General features: G+C 36.1%; 1 protein-coding gene across 3 annotated transcripts in view; it reads right to left on the bottom strand.

The window, feature by feature from the left end:
- Positions 1–21639, bottom strand: part of LOC105256766 (carbonic anhydrase-related protein 10) — a 156572-nt gene that overhangs the window by 87023 nt on the left and 47910 nt on the right. For all 3 annotated transcript variants that reach the window (XM_011266977.3, XM_011266978.3, XM_011266979.3), the window contains exon 2: positions 329–376. In XM_011266977.3, the coding sequence (XP_011265279.1) occupies positions 329–376 (48 nt within the window). The remainder of the gene's footprint in view (positions 1–328; positions 377–21639) is intronic.

The raw sequence follows: 21639 nt of genomic DNA, 5'->3' as shown, positions 1-21639 counted from the left end.
TTTTGCGCGAGATGAACAAACTTGGCGGGACGAAGCCGGTTAAGTTTCCTACTTTGTCTATCACGCCGCGCGACAGTCGGAAATATCCAAAAAGAAAGGGGGAAGGACGCGGAAATTACGCGCGACGCACAAAAGCGGAGGGGATGAAAAAAAATTCGCGGGCTTCAGCGGGTGTCTCTCCTGATATAAATAAGCAACGCGAACGACCATTTAAATAATTAATAATCCCGAGCAACGGGATTTATAACAGATGTCGAGCAATACCTTCGTTCTTCAGCGAGTTTTATTAAATTTCATGGATAAAAACAGAGAGAGGAGATTTACTCACCGGAGATGCCATCGTAGGTCCACCATTCCTCCCAGCTGGCTTCGGATTCTGCAAATAAAATGCGAAATATTAGTCACGAGCCAACGAAAATGCAAGGGATTACCGCTGTATCTCCTTTCAACTATCGGACACGATTATTCCTCAAAGTCAATTGTTCGAAATCTTATTATTATCGCCAACATGAGAATAATTGTGCGTTTCAAGTGCGACACGCGTTGGATTCCGCGGACGATACCGCAATTTTCTCCCTCCGTGTATCTCGAGCAAGCCCAAGAGACGACGCAGACGGCGGAAAACTTTAAAGCTCTATCACCCGCACCCAAAGACGGGGTCGGGCTGACCGGCGCATCGATCAATTGCAATTGCAGATCGAGGGAGGAGGAGGAAGCGGAGCAATCGATCAATCGATTACCGCGGGCGAGAATTCTAAGGCAGCGGTTCACGAATCGTGCCACGTGGTTTTTATGTCCACGTCGGACATGCCAAGAGCACGACAGAGTTGACCCGATGCACACACGGGAAACTCGCTGTCTCTCTCTCTCTCTCTCTCTCTCTCCTTCCTCTTCCCTCTTCGATCGCGAACCATCGACCCCATACCGCTTTAGAAGCTGACCCATATTCGATTATCTGGATGCATGCCATCCAGCGCCGTACTGCAAACTAATTGCTTCAAATTGGAAAACTTTCTCGGAGGGGAAAGCTACCCCTCTCTTCCCGGGATTCCTCTCTCTATCTCTCTCTCTCTATTGTCAATCCCGACGTTTCTCTCGCCAGGCGTGCCTCCCTTCCCGACTCACCCTTCCCATCTCCGCGAGATATATTTATAGCACCTGCTCCGTTTCGTGATCCATTGGTCGTTACGGATTATCGGACTCGTGTCTACAATATCTGACGCAGCGCAGTGTTTATCCGTGTGTTACGAACGTGCGTACATGTTCGCTGATTGGACAGTGTACATCTTAATGGACCGACGGGCACGTGCCATTGTAACTGAACCTGCGCAATTATGTGTCTGTCATGAGATCTACGGGATGTCCGGTAACTTTACCGATCATAATCCGGAGATTTTTTTTACAGAAACGCGCGACGTATCGATCTCAACGAGTCCATCCGAACGACTGAAGATCCCTCTGGATAAGATGAATGACTTGTAGCTTGGAAAATGGTCCAGGTAAGAGTATCGGCTTCGCGAAAGCTATGTCCGGCGGAGAATTGATGCGCTGTCGTCACGTGAAATCCGGCTCCTTACGTACGTGTAAATTTTGACTGTCAAGCACGAATACAAATGGAATACGCGATCGCGGTGAATGCGCCCGCGAGGAACGCGCACCTCTCATGCATAATCGATAGTGACGCCTGTCGCTGTCATGTTCGACGGATATTATCAGCTTGGGAACATCCCGCGCGCAAGTCTTGGGCTTGGTATTAGAATCGTTGTCGAGCTGAAAATGGAGCATGGACAAGTCAAACGAGATTTTTATATTATTTTTGTCAAATCTGTCATTGATTAATATATAATATCGGTCAAAAATATATAATCGCTCCCAAAAAATGTAGAAAATATATATATAAATGATTAGGTTTTTTTTTCTCTATCTGTTTTGCTCATGTGTAAAATGTTATCTGTTATTCGGTTCTTAAAATTAGTTAATATACAATTATTATATTATTTGTTTTGATATTGTTTGAAGTGTGTTATATTGCTTTCTAATATAATGTTAAATAATTTCTATATATCAACAATATACGCTATGTAAATGTATATCTAAATTTCTCTCAACAACTATAAGAATATTTGCAAACAGGAATCGAAGTTTATTAGTGAAATAATTTTTAAGATAATAAAATAATTTAATAAGATAATAAAATAATTTAATTTTAGAAAAATTGTTATCAAGAGAATATGATAGTATTGAAAGTAAAGGAGAGCTATTTTAAAGAGTCAAAAATTTAATATTGCTGTTATTATTTTTAATTATTTACTTATTTAATTGTTATAATTTTTAATTATTATGTTATTAAAATAACAGTATAAAATATGATATAAAATAACAGTAATTTATATATGTTTTTGTTCATTAAAATATCGATAGCGATTTCCCTCTTTCTATATATATAAGTGATGTAATACTTTGACCTGTAATACAAGTACATTAAAATATAATCAGATCGTTGATGATAAAAGTAGAAGTTGTATTTTATTATTGTAGTTTATTTTAGATTGTTAATTTTAATAACGAAATTATGGTTGGATTTATCTCATTTCTCGACAGGCGATTCGTCTACTGCTGTTCCAACATCTTCTTGTTTTAATACTTTTTATTAAACCGACAGTCTCGTCTCGATTTTTCGGCAGATGGGTTTCTTCACGACGCAATAAAGAGGTTTATTAGTCTCGTAATCCCGAGGTTAAAGTTTTTGTTCGTAACATTCCCTTCGGTCTTTGATATCTTATGCCGAGCATCCGTCTAATTTGAATATTTTATGTGCGATGTTGCACAAGATTTGTTTTCGCAAGATGACGTCCATCGTTGATTGCATATTTTTAATATTTTTTAGTCGTTTTAAAATGCACACAGAAAATATACAGAATTCCACGATATCAAGTTTAATCAGAATTACTGGGAAATAATTCAGAGTCGGTTTTTCTCGAGCAAAAGTCGTTTATCACGAATTTTCAATTTCGCGATCTTTCTCTGGGGCGCACCACATGTCACAAGATGACAAATCGTAAGATCGATAACTTCGTTAAAGCAAAACCCATGAATTTACCATTTAATACTGAGTCGGGGAGATACGTTTATGAGGTGCTTTCTGTCGGGGCCATTTCGATTATACGATAGCGTTTATCGCGTACGCGAATGCACACGGTTCCGATACTTTTATTCGACGCTTTTAACGCAAGAGTGTCGATAACGCGCTACGTATTGTCGGGAAGACCTTCGGAGGCAGCCGTAAAACTTCTTTTCGATTCGCGATTCGATCGCGCTTGATTCCATCGGCGAACTTTATCGGAGTAAGGAAAGTAAGAGGGAGAGAGAGAGAGAGAGAAAGAAAGAGAGAGAAAGCAAGAGGGAGAGAGAGAGAGAGAGACTTTCGGTAATCGTGTTACGACCCATGAAGTGCACCAGGACTATGCTAGACTCTCCTCTCAAGTGCACGCATCGATGCCTGACCTGCTTCTGACGAACTACTTACGTTAAGTAGTAACGGTATGCACAAGCGCGGCCAGTGAATCTCGACTGCTTCCCAGTCTCTCTCTCTCTCTCTCCTTTTTCTCCTCACTTTTCTCGTATTCAAATTTCGTTTTAAAATGCAGCGTTTCATTGTAACAACCGCGAAACATATATTTTTTACTTATTATTATTATTTCACACCTTTTACTTTTACAAGAAGCCAAGAAAATGGAACATTTTTCTGCATGTGAATTTTAATAGCAGCTGCTTAACAAGCATTGCTGAATTGAATTTTCTTTTAATTATAAAACATTTTCTATGAATTATGCATAAACGTATAAGTAGAAATAATATAGACACGAGAAATATACACCTTCAAGTATAAAATCTTAAAATCTTAAAATATTTGCCAGTTGTGCAACGAAATTTATTTCAACTTATTGCTTATATCGAGATTTTTCTCTCGCTTAATTTATTATTCAAAATTTATGTTATAAGGTACTCTCGCATTTCGCAAAATAAATTTTTTGATACTTTATAACAATCTTACACGATAAAAACTGACAGCAATAAAATAAAATAAAATAATTTAATAAAAGTATAATTGTATTACACGTTTCATGTAAAACGTGTTAGCTTCCGATTACACCGACGCACAAAATCGACATCGGGAGCACTTTGTTTAAAATACAAAATGTCGAAAATGTTATATGAACATCAAACAAACGCGACAATAATTCGTGCAATCGGTAACAATCCAATTCGCACATTATGTACTTTCAAAGCAAAGAATAAACGCCAGAGAGTAACAGTTAAAGTGAGAAATACCGTTACGAGAGCGTGAGGACTCGAATAAAATTCGCGATGCGAAAATTCTCTGCGCACAAGAGAGAGAGAGAGAGAGAGAGAGAGAGATCGGATTGCATAGTTGTTCACATAAGAATTACGCAATTATATGGACAATAAAAGTCTCGCGGTTGCAAGAATGCAACCTCGCAAAGGCAGCCTCGCATGTGTTGGAGAAATTCCGCGGTTTAAAGAGAGCCAACCCCTCGCCTCGGGGTAAAACTTGCGCCAATTTCTTGGCTACGAGTCGTCCACCTGATAGCAGGAGAGTGTTGCTACTATATCGGCGGACTCGAGCGCACTTACATAGTCCTTCTCCGATCGGCAAATTGTTACTTTTATTATGCACGGAATCGATAGATAGAACTATTCGTTGTCACATTGTGTGACAAGTAAGCGATTTGAAGGTAAATAATTATCATTTTGTTAAATAAATATTTAATTATGTATATATTTATTTATTTATTTATTTGTAAATTTTTTTATGTAATACACATCAGTTTTAATGGGGAATAAAAAAATCCTTACGTTACCTCACATGTCATATTTTACAATTATTCTCTTTTATAATCTATGATTCTTATTTTCAAAATTCAACTGCCTTGATGCTGCCGACATTCAAGTTAAATTATATTTCCGGACGCGATAAAGCATCGCGACAAAGTATTTTTGAAATATGAACAATAATTCTAATTCAAGCACAATAAAATCTTGATTGATTTTATAATACCGTATTATAATTTTTCGTATGTTTAAATGTTCTAATAAATTAATTATTGATATTTCGAAAAAATTATTAATTATTTATTATAATGTGGAAAGTAATTTAAATAATTATTTAATCGAAATAGTCAGTATAATTATTAAATAATATTAAATAATATTAATATCGTGTAATTATTAAATAATAATTATTAAATAATATTAATATCGTATAATTATTAAATAGTAATTAAACATTTTTACCTAACAAAATAAGAATTATTTCAAATCGCTCACACTTGTCACATTGTGACGTCACCGCATTATTATGCCGTTTTTTCTCGAACTCTTTTCCCATCGGGAAAAGAACCCACGTATCCTGACACACATCGGAATATAATGAGGTCGACCGAATAATTTTCCACGAAGCTTTCAATAATTCATGTCACGTGCCAGAGATCCTAACAAAATACGCAACGTGAGATTATCTTATCAGAGGAAAGTTTAATCTCTATAAGGGTGTTTTAACTATTTAAGTTACAAGATTTTTTTTGTTTCTCTCTCTCTCTCTCTCTTTTCTTTCTTTTTCTGCTATTGGTACAAAAGTTAGAAATTTGCACAATTTGTACAGGATCAAGATCCGCATTTTAACGAAAGCTCTCTAATAAACGAGTGAATTCTCCTTGTTGTCAATATTGCCGTGCGAGCAGTCGATTTCTGGTTCGATTTTCACCACGAACGAGTAAGCCAATTTTGCGGGCACCCGACGATACGCGATGGGATAAATGATATTGCCGAATCAGGGAGAGGTGTTTGCGCTAAATTAATTTCGGGTCAGGCGCGCGGAGCAAAGACAACGTAACACGTATGTGTAGCGAACAAAGTGAAACAAAATTGAATCACGGTTCGAAAGTGCGGAGTGCCGGAGTCGTATAGGTGCAGCCCCCCGGGGGTGGTTATCCAGGACGGAAACCAACGCACGCGAGAGTGTGTTAAAGCACCGCGGCGCGAGGATAATTTAAGTAAATATTTCTCGTGATATAAATGAAAGGCACGTGAGCCCGATACTGATTAAACATTAAAATTGATCGCTGCGGAGCCATACGAAATTACAGTCCACAAATGCCGGCGCGCCGCTTCGGCAAGATAAGACTGGGCAAATAACGGTGCAGATACTATCGCCGCTGCCTCTTTCTTTTATCAAGGGGCATATCAAATAAGTCTATAACTAACCACCGTAGACCGTATCGCGGTTCAAGTTATTCCGCGATCGGGCGCATAGCGCACGAAATATTTTCGAGATACTAATGGAAATCTCGATCAACTTTGGATGTAAACGCAAGTCCCAAGGACATTGCCCTTCAAACGATAAGAAACACACCTTGTGCTCGACGCGATTATTTTATCCGCCAAGGCGAATATTTTAATATTTTAAGCAGTCTTGTGAGATGTATTGTAAATATTACAAGTTTGATCTTAGTATGTGTTAAGGGGCCATTCTATTCCAGCAGTATGAATAATTGATGATTTTTAGGAATTTTTTATGAAGAAAAAAATTGGTCGTTTTATTTGATGTTTAAACGTACATCATTATTTTCAAATTTTGAGTTTTTAATTTCTTTTTAATACAATCCTTTGCAAGTGATGTGTTAAAAAATGACGATACCGATATTATACCGATCAAAAATATCCTCGACATTATTCCCGAAAAATAAGTCGAGAATAAATTGCAGAAAATGCGCAAATAAATGATAAATTTTTTTTATTTTTTCCTCTAGCTGTTTTGCTCGTGTTCAAAAAATATAAAAAGTATATATTATCGACTATTCTGCTTTTAAAATTAGTTAATTACACAATTATTATAATTCTTATTTTGATACTATTTAAAATACGTTAATTCCGATGCTTTTTAATCCCGTTATTTTTAATACTTTAATCCCGTTAATTATAATACTTTTACAATATACGTAATGTAAATATATTATCAGTTTTTCTCATGTCTCCCAACAAATGTAGGAATACTTGCAAACATGTTGGAATCAAATATCATACACAGTAACAACTGTAAAAAAAAAACTGTTCTCAAGAATACCAAAAGAGTATGTATTATATGATAGTATTGAAGGCAAAGAGACTGCTTTAATTTCGTTATTATTTGTTATAATTTTTAATTTTGACGATATTAAAACATCAAATAATAGTAATAAAATCTAACTTGGTAATATCTATATATGTTTTCGTTCATTAAAGTAATGACTTTTCTACTTCTACAAGTGATGCAATACTTTTGATCGATAACTGCTCGTCGTATAATTTTTTGAAATGAGCAAACTCGATCTAGTTTTATGCCGGGGGATAATTTAAGATATTGAATCTAATTAGAATTTAAAAAATTAATATTTGTTCGAGTTTCGAAGAAATGATAAAATTTTCGCAAAATATCGAAACTTGAAGTGACACATTTTTAGTTTTCAATTTTATCTACTGAAATTAAGTTCAGTCGCAATTATAGGAGCAGCCTGTCAAATCGTGCATTTTGAACACGCTAATATACGGAAGATTTAAAAATACTAACTTATTGCAAACGTCAATTAAAATATACGTAAAACGTCAAAAAAACATTTTCTCTAAATATTATCAATTTTTCGCGCTGGAAGACTGGGCCCGTAAAAAGTTTTCGGTTTCGGACGATTTTCGTTTCAGAAATAAAAATAAATCCCTCCCGCCAGACGGAGGGCATTCCGATATTTGCTTTACAGTTTAATCGATACAGCCCGCACGCGCCGACAATCTCCCGGCGCGTTATAATTTCACGTAATTCTATTCGTATACGCGGCGCGAAATTACCGGGCCCCTTGAACGACGTGACGTGGAAACGGAACGAGATGATCGTGTGTCCTCCAGGCTAATTTTCTAATACTTATTCTTCTATTACAGCGCGCCCGCGCGTTAGCATATTACCACACTCGTGAGCTGAATACATGCATATTCATCCATACGTCTTTATAACGTCGGGCGCACACAGCTAAGGATCCCCTTTTTTGCATAGAGAGCCGCCCCCGGTATAAACGGATAAATTCAAATTGAAGCAGCACAAAAGTGTAAATGAACTTTTCCCCGAAAAGGGCCGCTCGTCCGGGACGAGCGCCGGATGACTCCAAAGGGCCGGATGGCCTTTGCGTATATATGTTATACGCCAGCCTCCCGGATTAAAAGATGAAAAGAAGTACGAGCGACGACGGCGTACACTCACCAGACAGTTAATGACCGACAGTATGTATTCTTTCCTTCGTGCATTTAAACGACCCGCGTGTAAATTTCCTTCATAATGGAGTTTAGTACAAAAGCTGGTCAACTTCACATGCTAACAAGCTTTTTCGAAACATAAAAATCTCCATAAAAATGCAATATGTCTCAGTCTTTTTGCAATATTTTATAAAGAATGTTTTTCCATAAGAAATTATGCACACATTTCTTCTTCGCGAATATGGTTTACTTTACCAATTTTATAGTTAATTGTCTATGTAGATAAAAATAATCCTTTCTAAATCTTATTAACTTTTTCGGTATGGACGTCATGAAATTATGTTTTAAAGATTACTTGTAGTTTAAATTGTATTTTAAATATTTTAAATTAATTAATCTATTAATTGTATTTTAAAGATTATCACATTGTAAAATATGTGATATCTAACAAATTGTAAAATTATAAAAAATATAAAAAAATAAAGATTGTAAAAAATATAAAAATTTCAAAAGCAAAAAGAAAAATCGGAGCACGAAGGTCTATCTATCTTCTTCTACTCTTGAGTTATAAAATTATTTTATCAGCTAGCTGTGAAGATAATACTATCAATGCTGACTATCAATTCTAACATATTCACTATTTTTAATTTGAAGAATTCGATAACAAATTTTTATTCTCATACAATAAATGAAAATTTTACTCTTTAACATATTTTTATCTTTTTGTCATTGGATCATTTTTTATCATTTTTGTTATTGAATCCACCACTTCAAATTTTGCGAATTTGATAACAAATTCTTATTTAATATTCTTTTAATAAAATATAATATGCGACATTATTTTTCAAAATTATGATATGAAACAATTTACGCTGCACATTTTTAACCTAGGGTGATGTATAAGCTCTCACTGAAGGAATTAATTTTAAAAGTATATGCAAAAATGTTTTATAATCTCACTATGTTCTACATCTCACAAAAAGAAACATTTATAAAATATGAAAAGATATAAAATACAAGAATCTTTTTTTTTTCTATCTTTTCGTATAGTGCAAATGTCTCTTTTTCAAATTAATATATAAAGGCAAAGTTAATTTAATTAATTCTAAAATATCGGTTAAGAAACGGATCATAAACAGATTTTTTGCCATCAACATTGCTCGCGAATGGGGTGCAAAACTATGGCGTTTGCTCGAAAGGGATACGAAGTAGGTTACACAAGACGGAGGGTAAGATGAGTCGAGGAAGAAGGTGAGAGTGTCGGGGGTGTCCAAACGAGTGGCCAAATGTAATTTAAAGAAGGAGCGAACTTCATCTCTCCCGCTCGCCGTCCTTATCCTCAGGCAACGGTTACGAAGGAAAGAGGGCGAAAAGTTCAGTCTGGTTTACAATTCAGCCCGCATACAACCGACCCTGCCTTTCTTTCCTTATTTCTCACCGCCTTTACTCTCGTCACCGGTGCTGTTTGATTGCGGCGAACTAGCTACAGTCCATTTCGAGTTTATCTAACACGAGTCGCCGTAATCGCTTTATGTGAATAATATTCGCTTCTCTCTCGCAGCCCTGTTTTTTATTCACCACTATACGATTAATGTAGTAGAGCCTAATGAACTTGTTTGATATATCGACTTTAATGAATTAAGTTTTGTATTTTATGTCTCGCATAAGAAATAGATGCCTAATGTTTAATTAATATATGATTTTTAGTCTTACATACTTTGAGAGTAATTAAAAAATAAGATATTTTAAGTAATATAAACAAAAAGTTATTATTATTATTTAAGAAATCAGCTATATGTCAATCATTATTTTCACAAAATTAAGAATTTAGGTTTCTTTTCCCAATGATTCATTTCTATATATTTTGTGTATCTATAAATAAAAATAAATATGCTTAAAAAATTATATGAATATAAAACATAGGAAAAGAGAAGAGGGGAGATATTATAATTTCATATCTGAAAATGCTTGTAAATGTGTGAGAAGGAAATTTCTGGAAATAAACATAATTAATTTAATTAAATATTATAATTTAAATTATAATATATATGATATAAAATCTTGGAATACCCTTTTAATATCAGATTTTCCGAGCAATCAATTTTTCCTTCATTATAATATAATACATAATAAATATAAAATATCAGAAAAAACAAATACATAGAGAGAGAGAGAGAGAGAGAGAGAGAGAGAGAGAGAGAGAGAGAAAACTAGATAGAACAAAGTGTTTCTTGCATCACATCAATTTGCGATAATTACTTTGTAGTGCAATTAACTGCTTCGACAAAGAAGATTAATGTTAATATCAGATTAATATTAGATTTCAGCTAATTAAATATCCATTTAACCGTAATGCGATTTCCATCGAAAGTAATGCACTTACGTTAATGAAGAACCGATGGAAAAACCTTAGTGAAGAGCGTACACCACTTCTTCCTTCGATATTCACTTAATGTGTGGTTTCAGCAAACCGGATGTGATTCGTTAAGCTTGATATCGCCGTGCACTTGCGTCGACAGCGACAATAAATCGTACACGCGCACGCGAAATCAGGGCTTTAAAATATTACGTGTGTTTAGGTGCGAATAGTTCGTGCATCTATATGCGTGGATTTTAAGCTACTTTTTTTATTTTCTGACGTATAATTATATACTTCACGCAAATGCTTGTGCTTTTATTTCGCTTTCAAAACACTGTATACATTTAATGAAAAAAAATTTAACTTAATTATTTATAATTATACGTATCATGTGTTATAGCAACGAATGCTATAATCTCAAAAATTATTTATTTTATTGTATAATAATCTTGTCTGTTATCTATAATCTAAATATAATCTATATTTATATTTTAACTATAATTTCTAAATATCGAATAAAAATAAGCATTAAAGTCCCCAAAAATAAAGAAAATTAAATTTCTTTATATTTTCTCTGTTTTTAATTCTTACGATATTAAAGAATAAAATAACAATAATAAAATATAATTTGACACACATATATAATATAACATTTATACATCTTTCTCTGTTCCTTAAAAGAAACGACTTTCCTGTTTCTATAAATGACGCAATACTTTCAATTAATAGTGTATAATCTAAAAATAATCTACATATTCATATCTATAATTACCTATTATCTAAATAATCTTTGTTTATCTATTTATGCATGCACCAGCGCGGTGCGAAGCCCCGATTCGAAATCGCATCCTTAACTCCCCCCCGTTCATCGATCCTGCATTTGGAACCGTCGAGTGGGCGCCTCCTCGACGGACCAAACGTCCGAGCAAACGTAAACCTTCACCACTAATTCAATGCATTCGTACCGCCAGCAAGGATATCGAATAAGCGCGGCCGTAAATACGCGCGGCCAGGATGCGCTTCCCTCGATCCTAATCCCCGCTCGCGCGCCCACCCCCCCGTTCCACCATTCATCCTCGAATTTACAACCCCTCTCGACGATGCGGCGCCGCGACGGGCGGCGTCGCGTCACCAGGCGCCGCCGAGTCTCGTTTCGGCGCCCTCATCTTCCGCGGCGCCATTCCACGAGCGTTTTAGCGGAACCGCCGACGTCCTTTCCATTTCCCGGCGCGAGCGAGGATAGGGGAGGGGGAGGGGGCGAAAACGAGCGGGAAAAGGAAGACGGTCTCTCTTACTCCGCGTCATCAGCGTAATTGTATGCGAGGGAATAAACAAAACTGTAAAGCGCGCTCTCGCCGGTCTCGGATTACTTTCCCACGAGTTTCCTCCCTCACGACTATTTTTCTCGTCGCCTCTCGCTCGGCTTTCCCTTCTCTCTTTCCGCTCGCTTCCTACGGAAGCTCCTTCCTTGCGCTCCTTCCTCGCGCTGTCTTACTTCCGAGGCTTTCGGAATCGAGGAAACGCGCGTGTGCGTCCGACTCGCACGTGTTACCGGCCCTACAGGGTGTCCTAAAACGCAGGAACTCTATTTTTCAAGAGCCTAAATATTGTACGATTAAATAAAAATATTATGAAGTAATATATTTGTTAGGACGCTACATCAAAATAATATTTAACGGTGTTAGAGATTTCCCCGATCAGATTTTTAAACCGTGTTCAGATTTCAAGGTACACCCTGTAGAGGGACTTGTTTCTGTCTACGTGTGTAAATATGTGCGCCCAACGACGCTCGGTCCTTTCCTCGGCGGTTGCTTTTTATTTACCCCATTTCCTCCTTTGTTTACTCGAGGGTTCTACGGCTATCCCCCTCCTCCCCCCCCACCCCCGATGGTTCCCATCCTCCGGAATCGAGCACCGCCTCAGGAACGGCACAATCAAACCGTCTCGTCACCCCTGCCGGCGTTCTTTTCCCCTCGAGGGTCGACCAATGGGATTAGCGGACAATCGAACTGGCAGGTGAAATTCTCACCGGGGCTCGACTCGATGGCTCCTTTAAACCCTCGACTGAAAGCCACTCGTGAAAAAGATTTCCTAGGTAAACGGCGTCGATCGCGGCATAAAAAGCTCTTCCGTTAGTTTTCCGTTTACGTAGCGTATACGTAGCGTATGCGCGTGGTATATAACTTTCATAAAACTTTACGAGTACGTAATATATGTAAATAACGCTCGCTGGGGGCTGATTTGTGCGCGCGATTTTAGCGGAATCGCGGAAACGAGGATCTATTCTAGAGGTTGCGCAAGATTCGAGAAAGACAATATTAGTAAAAATATTATAAATAAATATACTGTGTTATAATTTTCGAAAAGAGAATTCTTATTTTGGTTTCGATCGAATTTTTGTAACGAAACAAATCGACCTGTCTCGATTTTATTAACAATTTTCGTCTAATATACTGGACAATTGTATTGTGTGTTTATGAAATAAAAAATATAAAATAAAATTTGAGGTAATGATTACTATTTATATCATTCGCTTATTTCCCTAGACACAAAAAAATATATACATGTATATTTTTTTTGTTATCTTTACGAAAAGGCAGTTGCATATAATGATAATGCCAGAGAAAATTGATATCAGTTACACACTCCATCAAAGAACCGCATACATGTGTTGTACGAAAAATATTGTGCGGCCAAATAATTGTATAAAATTTTATATCGTTTATTCTATTGTGTTTTTAATTATTTCTAAATTTATTAATATACAATTATTTTTATTTATGAAATAATTTCTCAAAAAATAGAGCTCAAAATTAATACTGTATTATGTATATGTATTAGTGTTTCCTCCTAATTTTCTCAATATATTTTAATGACACATAGTTATTTCAGTGTTTCTGAAGTTTCATTTACAACTAAAATTCAATGTTGTCGTCCCATCATTTTACATTCCCTGATTCTCTGTAGCCTGTAACATTTATCCGTTATGCTACCGCAAAGCACACGCGTACGTGTGTGAGTGAAAACGCGTTTAGCGACGCTTTACAATCCTTTTGTTGCGGCAGACAGAGCGGATGGCTACGCTACTGACGTTAAATTTACGTGAGAGAAAACGAGGGGCGCAGGCACCGCACTCTCGTAAATACGCTCTCGTAAACACGTACCCCCGTGGCGGCATTAGGACACGTAAATGAACTAATATCGCGTTCCACCTCTCGTCCTCGGCAACGCAAGTGCTTTCCCGGCGCTGGTCCTAATTACGGTAGCATAATGAATCCGCGAGGTGAAGCACGATGCTTTTACAATACTCTTCAAACGACGCAGACGTAATGACAAGACTATGCGTTAAATAAACCACGATTAATATCATTTGCGTTTTTATCTTGTACATCCAGCTTGTCGACGAGATGAATATTTTACACAACTTCGAACGTTTATCTTCGATGTAACGGTAACGCAGCTGTAATTTAATTTAACGGAGAGCATAATATTGTCTTGTCTCGCGACAAGCGCAATCTTTACATTGATGGTATTTGATTTCCGGGAGAGCACATATACGTGTATCATTCGAGGGTTGGAGCACCGGGCGTCGTTCATCAGTGTCCTTAACTTCCGGAATGCTCATCGCGCAAGGAAACATCGAATGCAAGTGCAACGGATTAAGCCCGTGGGAATGAGGGTTCGCAACGATGGGGAAAGAGCTTGAGTTGCATGCGTCGTTTCTAAGCTGCTTAGAATTTACGAGCTACGTCGCAAATGGCACCTTCATTCTCCGTCTCCGTGATGCAAAGCGAGTAAAGCATTCGGCTTGATCTGTGAATTTTGCTAATTCTGTCAGCAAACCAGTCTTTCCGAAATTCCTGATCAAATAGAAAGGAGCACGCGGCCAATGATGTGTTATAAAGCCTTTGTCTTGAAGATATAACGTGATAAATAATTAACGATCGTTCAATTATTTTTATTTTTATTATATTTAGTTTATTTAATTATTTTTATCATATTTATTTTATATTTAATTATTTTTATTTTTATTATATTTATTTTATTTAATTATTTTTGTCATATTTATTTTATATTTTTCTTTTCCTCTTAAATGTAGCGATAATTTAAATAATTCTTTTAAATATAGCAATATTCAAATTTAATAAAAAATTCTATCGAATATGTTATCGATATTGATTCACGCAATTGACAATGAGATATAATTCGGAAAAAGAAATTACATGGTATATATTTTTCATTAAATATATATTATTATATATTAATTATGTATTATATAAATTAAATATGTATATTATATGTTTATTATTAATTATCATGTATTAATTATGTATTATATATATTTAGAATAAATTATGTATTAGTTATATATTATTATTATTAATTACATATATATCGAGGAATATTATCGAATGTCATCGATATTGATGCCTACGACTAAGATACTGACATAATTCAATAAAAAAAAGAACAGTCGAATAGATCTAGATCGCGCGAGTTTAAAAGAAAATGGCGGGATGTACTTAATCGATTCGTTATTAAGTTCCAATATTGGATTATTCGGCGTACGTAGCTGCTTCGGAAGTATATATTTTTAATCGCGTTCGTCTATTTCCAGGCAAACCGAGTAAAAATTAATATACATCGATCTTTAGCGCACTTTTCCCGTCATTCATAATTCATGTGTCTAAGATAAAGGAGAGAAAAAAGTAACAAATGAGCTACGGGGCGCTCTTATGCACCCTTGCGATTTTTAATTCATTAACCCACATTCCTGCTGCGGAAAAAAAAATAGGACGCGCATATAACCGACGTTTACTTTCTAACCAAGGGTCGTTGGTAGTGCGTATGCACTTAGGAGAGGAGATTGGCGTAGGCGAGTGGCACGAGGACGGGGTGAGAGAGGTAACTTCGTTCAGGTTAGCGGTGATTCGATTTACCTGGAAGGCCGGTACGGCCAAGTGTACAACATGTTGCAGAGTGGGACAGCAATATGTAATCCACTTTAACCACGCGAGCGTAGGTCTCTCCTTGTCTCTCCCTCACTGATGTATTTATCCCTCTCCACTGTTTTGTTTCTCTCCTTTTGCTTCTCTCTCTCTCTCTCTCTTTTTCTTTCCTTCTGTCTCTCTCTCTTTTGACAACGGATACTGCCTACCGTTGAGTAAAGTTTCCACGCTACGGAAACGCTATCATCGATCCTCGTGATCCGAAATTGTGAAAAATGGACCGTTAGAAACCGCACGTCGTAAGAGCGTTCGAATCGTCATTGCGAGAAAATTTACGAAAGAAACTATCATGATTTCTCGAAGCATTATATTGCGGAAATTTTAATAACATCTCTGAGATGTAATTTTATTACTATAAGATATTTAGTCTTAATATCGAGATTCAGATGTCAGATTTTCTAAATTAACTTTCTGTCTCATTATTGACACGTTATTTGCTCTTCGAGCGCTTTTATAAAATCTTGTATAAAAAATAATGTATTCTTTTTATATAAATATTCCATCTGAATCTTTATATAAATCCTAGGATATATTTTCGATAATCAAATCATTCATTTTTTCTAGAATATTGCTAATAAAATAATACATTGCAAAAAAGATGAAAAGAGAAAATGCTAAATATTTATATCATATTATATTTAAATCTACTATCTCACAATAATTAAAAAATATATAACACGGTATGATTAAGTAAAGAAGGTGTTTCTCACTCTTCTCTCTCTCTTTCTATCTCTCCTCTCTTTCTCTCTCTCGCAAGGAGGCTGGAATATTGCATCGCGTTTTACATTTCGTGCATATTTCCGGAAGACCGTACCGTACTTCGTTTTCCGTTTCGAGACAGTTGTACAGATTCTGCCATCTTACTTGTCATCTACCCCCTACCCCTCTTTCATCTTATATTCATCCACTGAATACCAACCCCGTGCGCCAACATTTTCTGCATTATGGTTTCGCTTCCCGATCGATCTGCCTATCTGATTCGGAGCTGAATCGTTTGGGCCGGATGTATGCGACGTCTCCGCTCGGGAGAGACGAGTTTGACGGAGGTCGGCCCTAATAGCCTGAGGTAATAATAACAAGAACAAGGCATGTCCGGTAATTAAACCCAGGAGGTTGCCATAGTATCCCTTCTTAATGACAACGTGTCGATCGTATTCATTAATAAATTCCCGGAGCGACTGTCAATACGCTTTGTCCTCAGACATCAGGATTGTCACATAAATTCTCATACGATATACATAAATCGTTAAAATAAAATAAATAGCTAAAATAGCTAATAAAATATTTTTTTTCTACACAAGTAAATTAATTTCTATTTGATTAGTGCTTTTCTTAACTTGTTTATAATAATAGAATAATGCAATTATACTGACATGTTATTTTTAAATATTTTGCTTCATTTTATATTTCACTTTCAAACTGCATAAATGTGTCGACAATTTTTATTATGATAAAGTGACAGTTTCAGAAACGTGCAATTATAATTCCTTAAAACACATCACTATTATTTTGGTTGTAAGAAGCAAGACAAGTTTTGAGCATACACTTCCTGTAATTGATGTACAATGAATTTCAGTGATTGATTGATAAATAAAGAGTATAGTCAATAGTCTTTTCGCCAATTCTGTGATGAGTGTTTTTCATTTAACGACACAAAAGTCGACACAAGCGTCATTCTATCCTTGTTATTCACTAGATGTTGAGAAAAAGACAGAATGACGCTTGTGTCGACTTGCATCGCTAAATGAAAAGCATCGATATAACGAAAATCCAAAGATATTGTAGGTGATTGTTACTTTTGTGAATGTCGAAAAAAATGTGGACCATTAACTATCCTTGCCTATTCCTATTTTACCAGAATAGTACATCCTGGAATTTGATAAAGATATGGAAATTAATCGGGGATCTTAAATTTTCTCCCCAAAATTTTCTAAATTAAATATTTTATTTCATTACCAAAATTTTTTTAATATTATATTTCGAAATTTAGAAATAAAATACTATGCCATCTTTTTTCTCTTCCCGTTTTAAAAATTGACTAGAATTGAATTTTATAAAGGAAAAAGAAAGTTTTAATTTTTTTTACATACTAATATTATCCGTGCAAAATAGAGCGACATTAGTAAAATTATTGCTCGCTACGTATAATTTAAAAATCTGTGTAATAAAGAATTGACATCTTTCGACCGCAATTTTCGAAATTATCGCGATTTCAATAAAACAACAAAACAATAAAAAATTACATACTATTTTTTTTGTAATCGTCGTCTGGTTTGATATTTTCTCAAAATAAAAATTTCACATTATGGCGCACATTATTATTTAAAATAATCGATTGGCGGGGATTGAACCAGTTGTATTTCTGATTTCAAATTTGTCATATGGATTAGTGCATGCCATTTATCAATTTAGAACGGATTTTCATTAGTTTAACCAGAGCCGGCGCGTCTCTGCCATTTCACAATAATTCAATGGACAGCATAATTTCTCCCTTACATTTGTAATTAATTTAATAAAAGGGATCAAGAAGAACAGAGAGAGAGGAGAGAGGAGGGAGGGCACAATTACCGTATTCAATCCCTACTTTATTCAGTGACAGCAGTGACTTTACATTCGAATCGATCATCACACGCAACTATTATTATTAATGATCAGCAATTAATTATCATAGACGTCATTTCACGTATCGATCGCATCTTCGAGAAGTCATCGTAGAATCACCGTGCGATCGATAGCAGAAATAACAGCAGCGGTGCTCGCTCATGTCAGTCACTCTGTTATTGTCAGCGAATCATACCACGACGTAATCCCGCATACGTGTCGCATGTATTTGTCGATGACAAACTCGCTTTCGACCGGCGTGACCAGTTAGTCGAGTGCGTTTAATGGAATAATATCTATGTGACACCCAATAACAATTCTCATCCTCGCGCGCGGAAATCGAGACGGGCGCGCGCGGATGCATTTACAAATTATACGTGCGCGTGTGTACGTTTGTGCAAATGTACGGACGTTTAGGGCGAGGGAGAGATGCGACGAACCTCGCTCGATACGCGTTTCTGCACGCATCCGCAGGCGATTGTCCGCGTGTCCCTGGTTATTTGTTCGATATGAGCCGATACAAACAGCTCCGATGTTATTCGCGTCGCTAAAATCACCGTGATTATACATGAGTCGATCGCCATTTTCCTCCTGGCGCGGGCTCTTTCTCTTTGGACGGAAGTGGTTTATGTCGGAATGAATATCCCGAGATCAATGAGCGACTCGATCCTTTTTGGCCTCTTTTTATTCACGCTTCCTTTTTCACGCCAAATGTCCTTGTTAATCTTTAAATAAACAGCGCACTCGAATGCACTAAATTATCATGGATGTTTAATTATTATAATGCATCACTAATTATATATCACATGTGCAGCGCGCGTTCTACACATGCGTCGCTTTTTAAATTAATCCCACGTATGCGTGTTTTCAAATATTAAACGCAGAGAGAATAAATACAGCTAGCTGTACGATTGTTGCAGACGTAATTAGGTTCGCGGCGAAATGTAGACAGTATTAGAGAGATCCAGATTTTCATCCGTATTATTTCGGAAATGTATGATACCGACGAATGCCGAGTGGACCAATGCGATAATTATCTATCTCGGGTATCGCGCGATTGCGCTACTGGATATATACCTGTTACCCTTCAGATTAAGTCAAATATACAGACCTGCATGTTTGTTAATATTGAACATTGCATTTCGAACATATTTTCCTACTCAGCGAAATAAAGTATATGTAGATATTGTCGTTCAAAATATAATCAAAATAAATAATTATTTCGTGATAAAATAAATTTCCCTTTCTCTTCAATTTTCTTTAAATTTTTATAAGCAATATTAGTTCACAGTTTTGTCAATAATCTGACAATTTATAAAATAAAATCAATAGTATGAGAGAAAAGAAATTAAAACCTACGAAAAGGATGTCCAGAAAGATTCACCTGTTTTATTGAGAAATTTTCGAATCTAGATCTCATTAAATTTTATTGACAAAATTTTATTAAATTTTACTTGCAGTTTTCAAAATTTGATTATTACATCATCTCTAAAAATAAGTAAATCAGTGAAGCAAGTAAGTGATTAAATATTTCTTTTCTTTCTTCCAGCTATTTTGCTCATGTTTATAAAATATGAATATTATATTATTTGGCTCCTAGAATTAATTAATGCACAATTATTGTAATATTTATTTTAATACTGTTTAAAATGCGTTGCGCATTGTCAATGCTTTTTAATATAGTTACGTTTGTTATAAACGATTTTTATATCAATAATATATAGATTACGTATTATCTAATTTTTCCTCTGCAATCTTCCTTAACAACTATGGAAGTATTTGAAAATCTGCTGAAATTAATCACTTATCAGTAATAACTTAAAAAAAACTATTATCAAGAATGCCAAAAATATGTACAACAGTATTGAAACTATTTTGTACGTAAAAGTAACAAATTTAATATTTCTGTTATTATCATTTATTTATTTATTTTATATTTATTTTTAATTTTCATATTCTTTAAAGCATAAAATAACATTAATAAAATAGAATGTATAATATTGATACATATTATTTATATTTATTAAAGACCTTCGACCTTATTTTGATAAGAGATGCAATATTTTCGACCGGTAGTGTATGTGATTCGGCATATTATTATGGCTCAAATATTGAAGTTACATATTCGACGGAAGTGGATTAGCTCAAGCAGCGCTAATATAGAATCATATATGCAAGGTCTGATGCATCTCGACTTCTCATACGTTACTTTGAGCAATTCAATCCCAGCAGCTCCGCAATCGCGGTCGTACGCTACCTCGCGCGCACACACACACACACACACACACACACGAATTGATTCCCGACTGATATCTACACGGCGTGTCTGTATATAGATGCGTATAAGTGTGTCAACATTGTGTATCCGTAACCTCCGCAGGATGTTTCGGGTTGGGATTTCTGTGGAATCCGTTATACCGCGCGTGGGAGAGGCCGGGTAATCCTGGCGGGAACAGGGTGTGGGGACGGGTTTGAATTTGGGTCGTGCGATAAGGGTAATCCAAGGGTTTCGAGGCGCCGGATAATTTCTACGAGGACCTTGTCCCGCGCCTCGCGTTCACGACTATTTCGGGGCAGGATTCCCCTGTCCTTCCTCCCGCTCCGACCTCCCCCCCCCATCGTCCCGGCCCCACCGCCGCCGATCGCACGAGAGAATGCAGGTAATTTCGGTATCGCGAATGGTCCCGAATGGCCGATCCTCTCCGTTTACGCTCGTTTCGAAGTTATGCAACCGGCCAATTATTATCGCGCCGGGAGAAAATACATACGTGGAAAGGAATCGCGGAATTATTTAACGTCGGAGGAATTTAATGGCGTATGCCCCGGGATCTCATATACTATCTTCTCCACATTGAACGATGCAATACAGGTGTTGCAGAAATTAAGACCTAATTTTCAGACCTGAACGAAAGGGACGAGAGAAATAATTTATCCTTTCCTCGATGTCTACAATATTATTATCACTGTGTTTTTAATTTATATTACTTTTATCATTTATTTTCATGTCTTTTCTCCGTGGTTGAAGAAACACCAGGTCGAAATCCCTCGCTTGAAGATATTTTTATTTCTAAAAGAATTCTTATTTCCTCAAAAAAAGCCTATTACTTGTATTTATTTTAACATAACGAACCTTATTATTCAATTTATTATTATTATTTATTATTTATTCTACGTCATCACGCGACGAGAGAGATGATTATAATGAAGGAGTTCGAAGCGCGAAACGTCTGCAGCTTCAATATCCTCTCTCCTCCAATAATGTATCGATATTAAAATATCTTCTCCGGATGTAAAATCGACAGGCTGCGTTGCGCGCAATTTTCACCTCCGCGGAATTTTTCCTCCCTTTCCTCCCTTCCCCTCCCTCTCGAA

Source organism: Camponotus floridanus, unplaced genomic scaffold, assembly GCF_003227725.1.
Source record: "Camponotus floridanus strain SB8 unplaced genomic scaffold, Cflo_v7.5 scaffold163, whole genome shotgun sequence".
Taxonomy (NCBI): Eukaryota; Metazoa; Arthropoda; class Insecta; order Hymenoptera; family Formicidae; genus Camponotus; species Camponotus floridanus.
The sequence above is the reverse complement of the archived record's forward strand: the minus strand, read 5'-3'. Positions and strand labels throughout refer to the sequence as shown.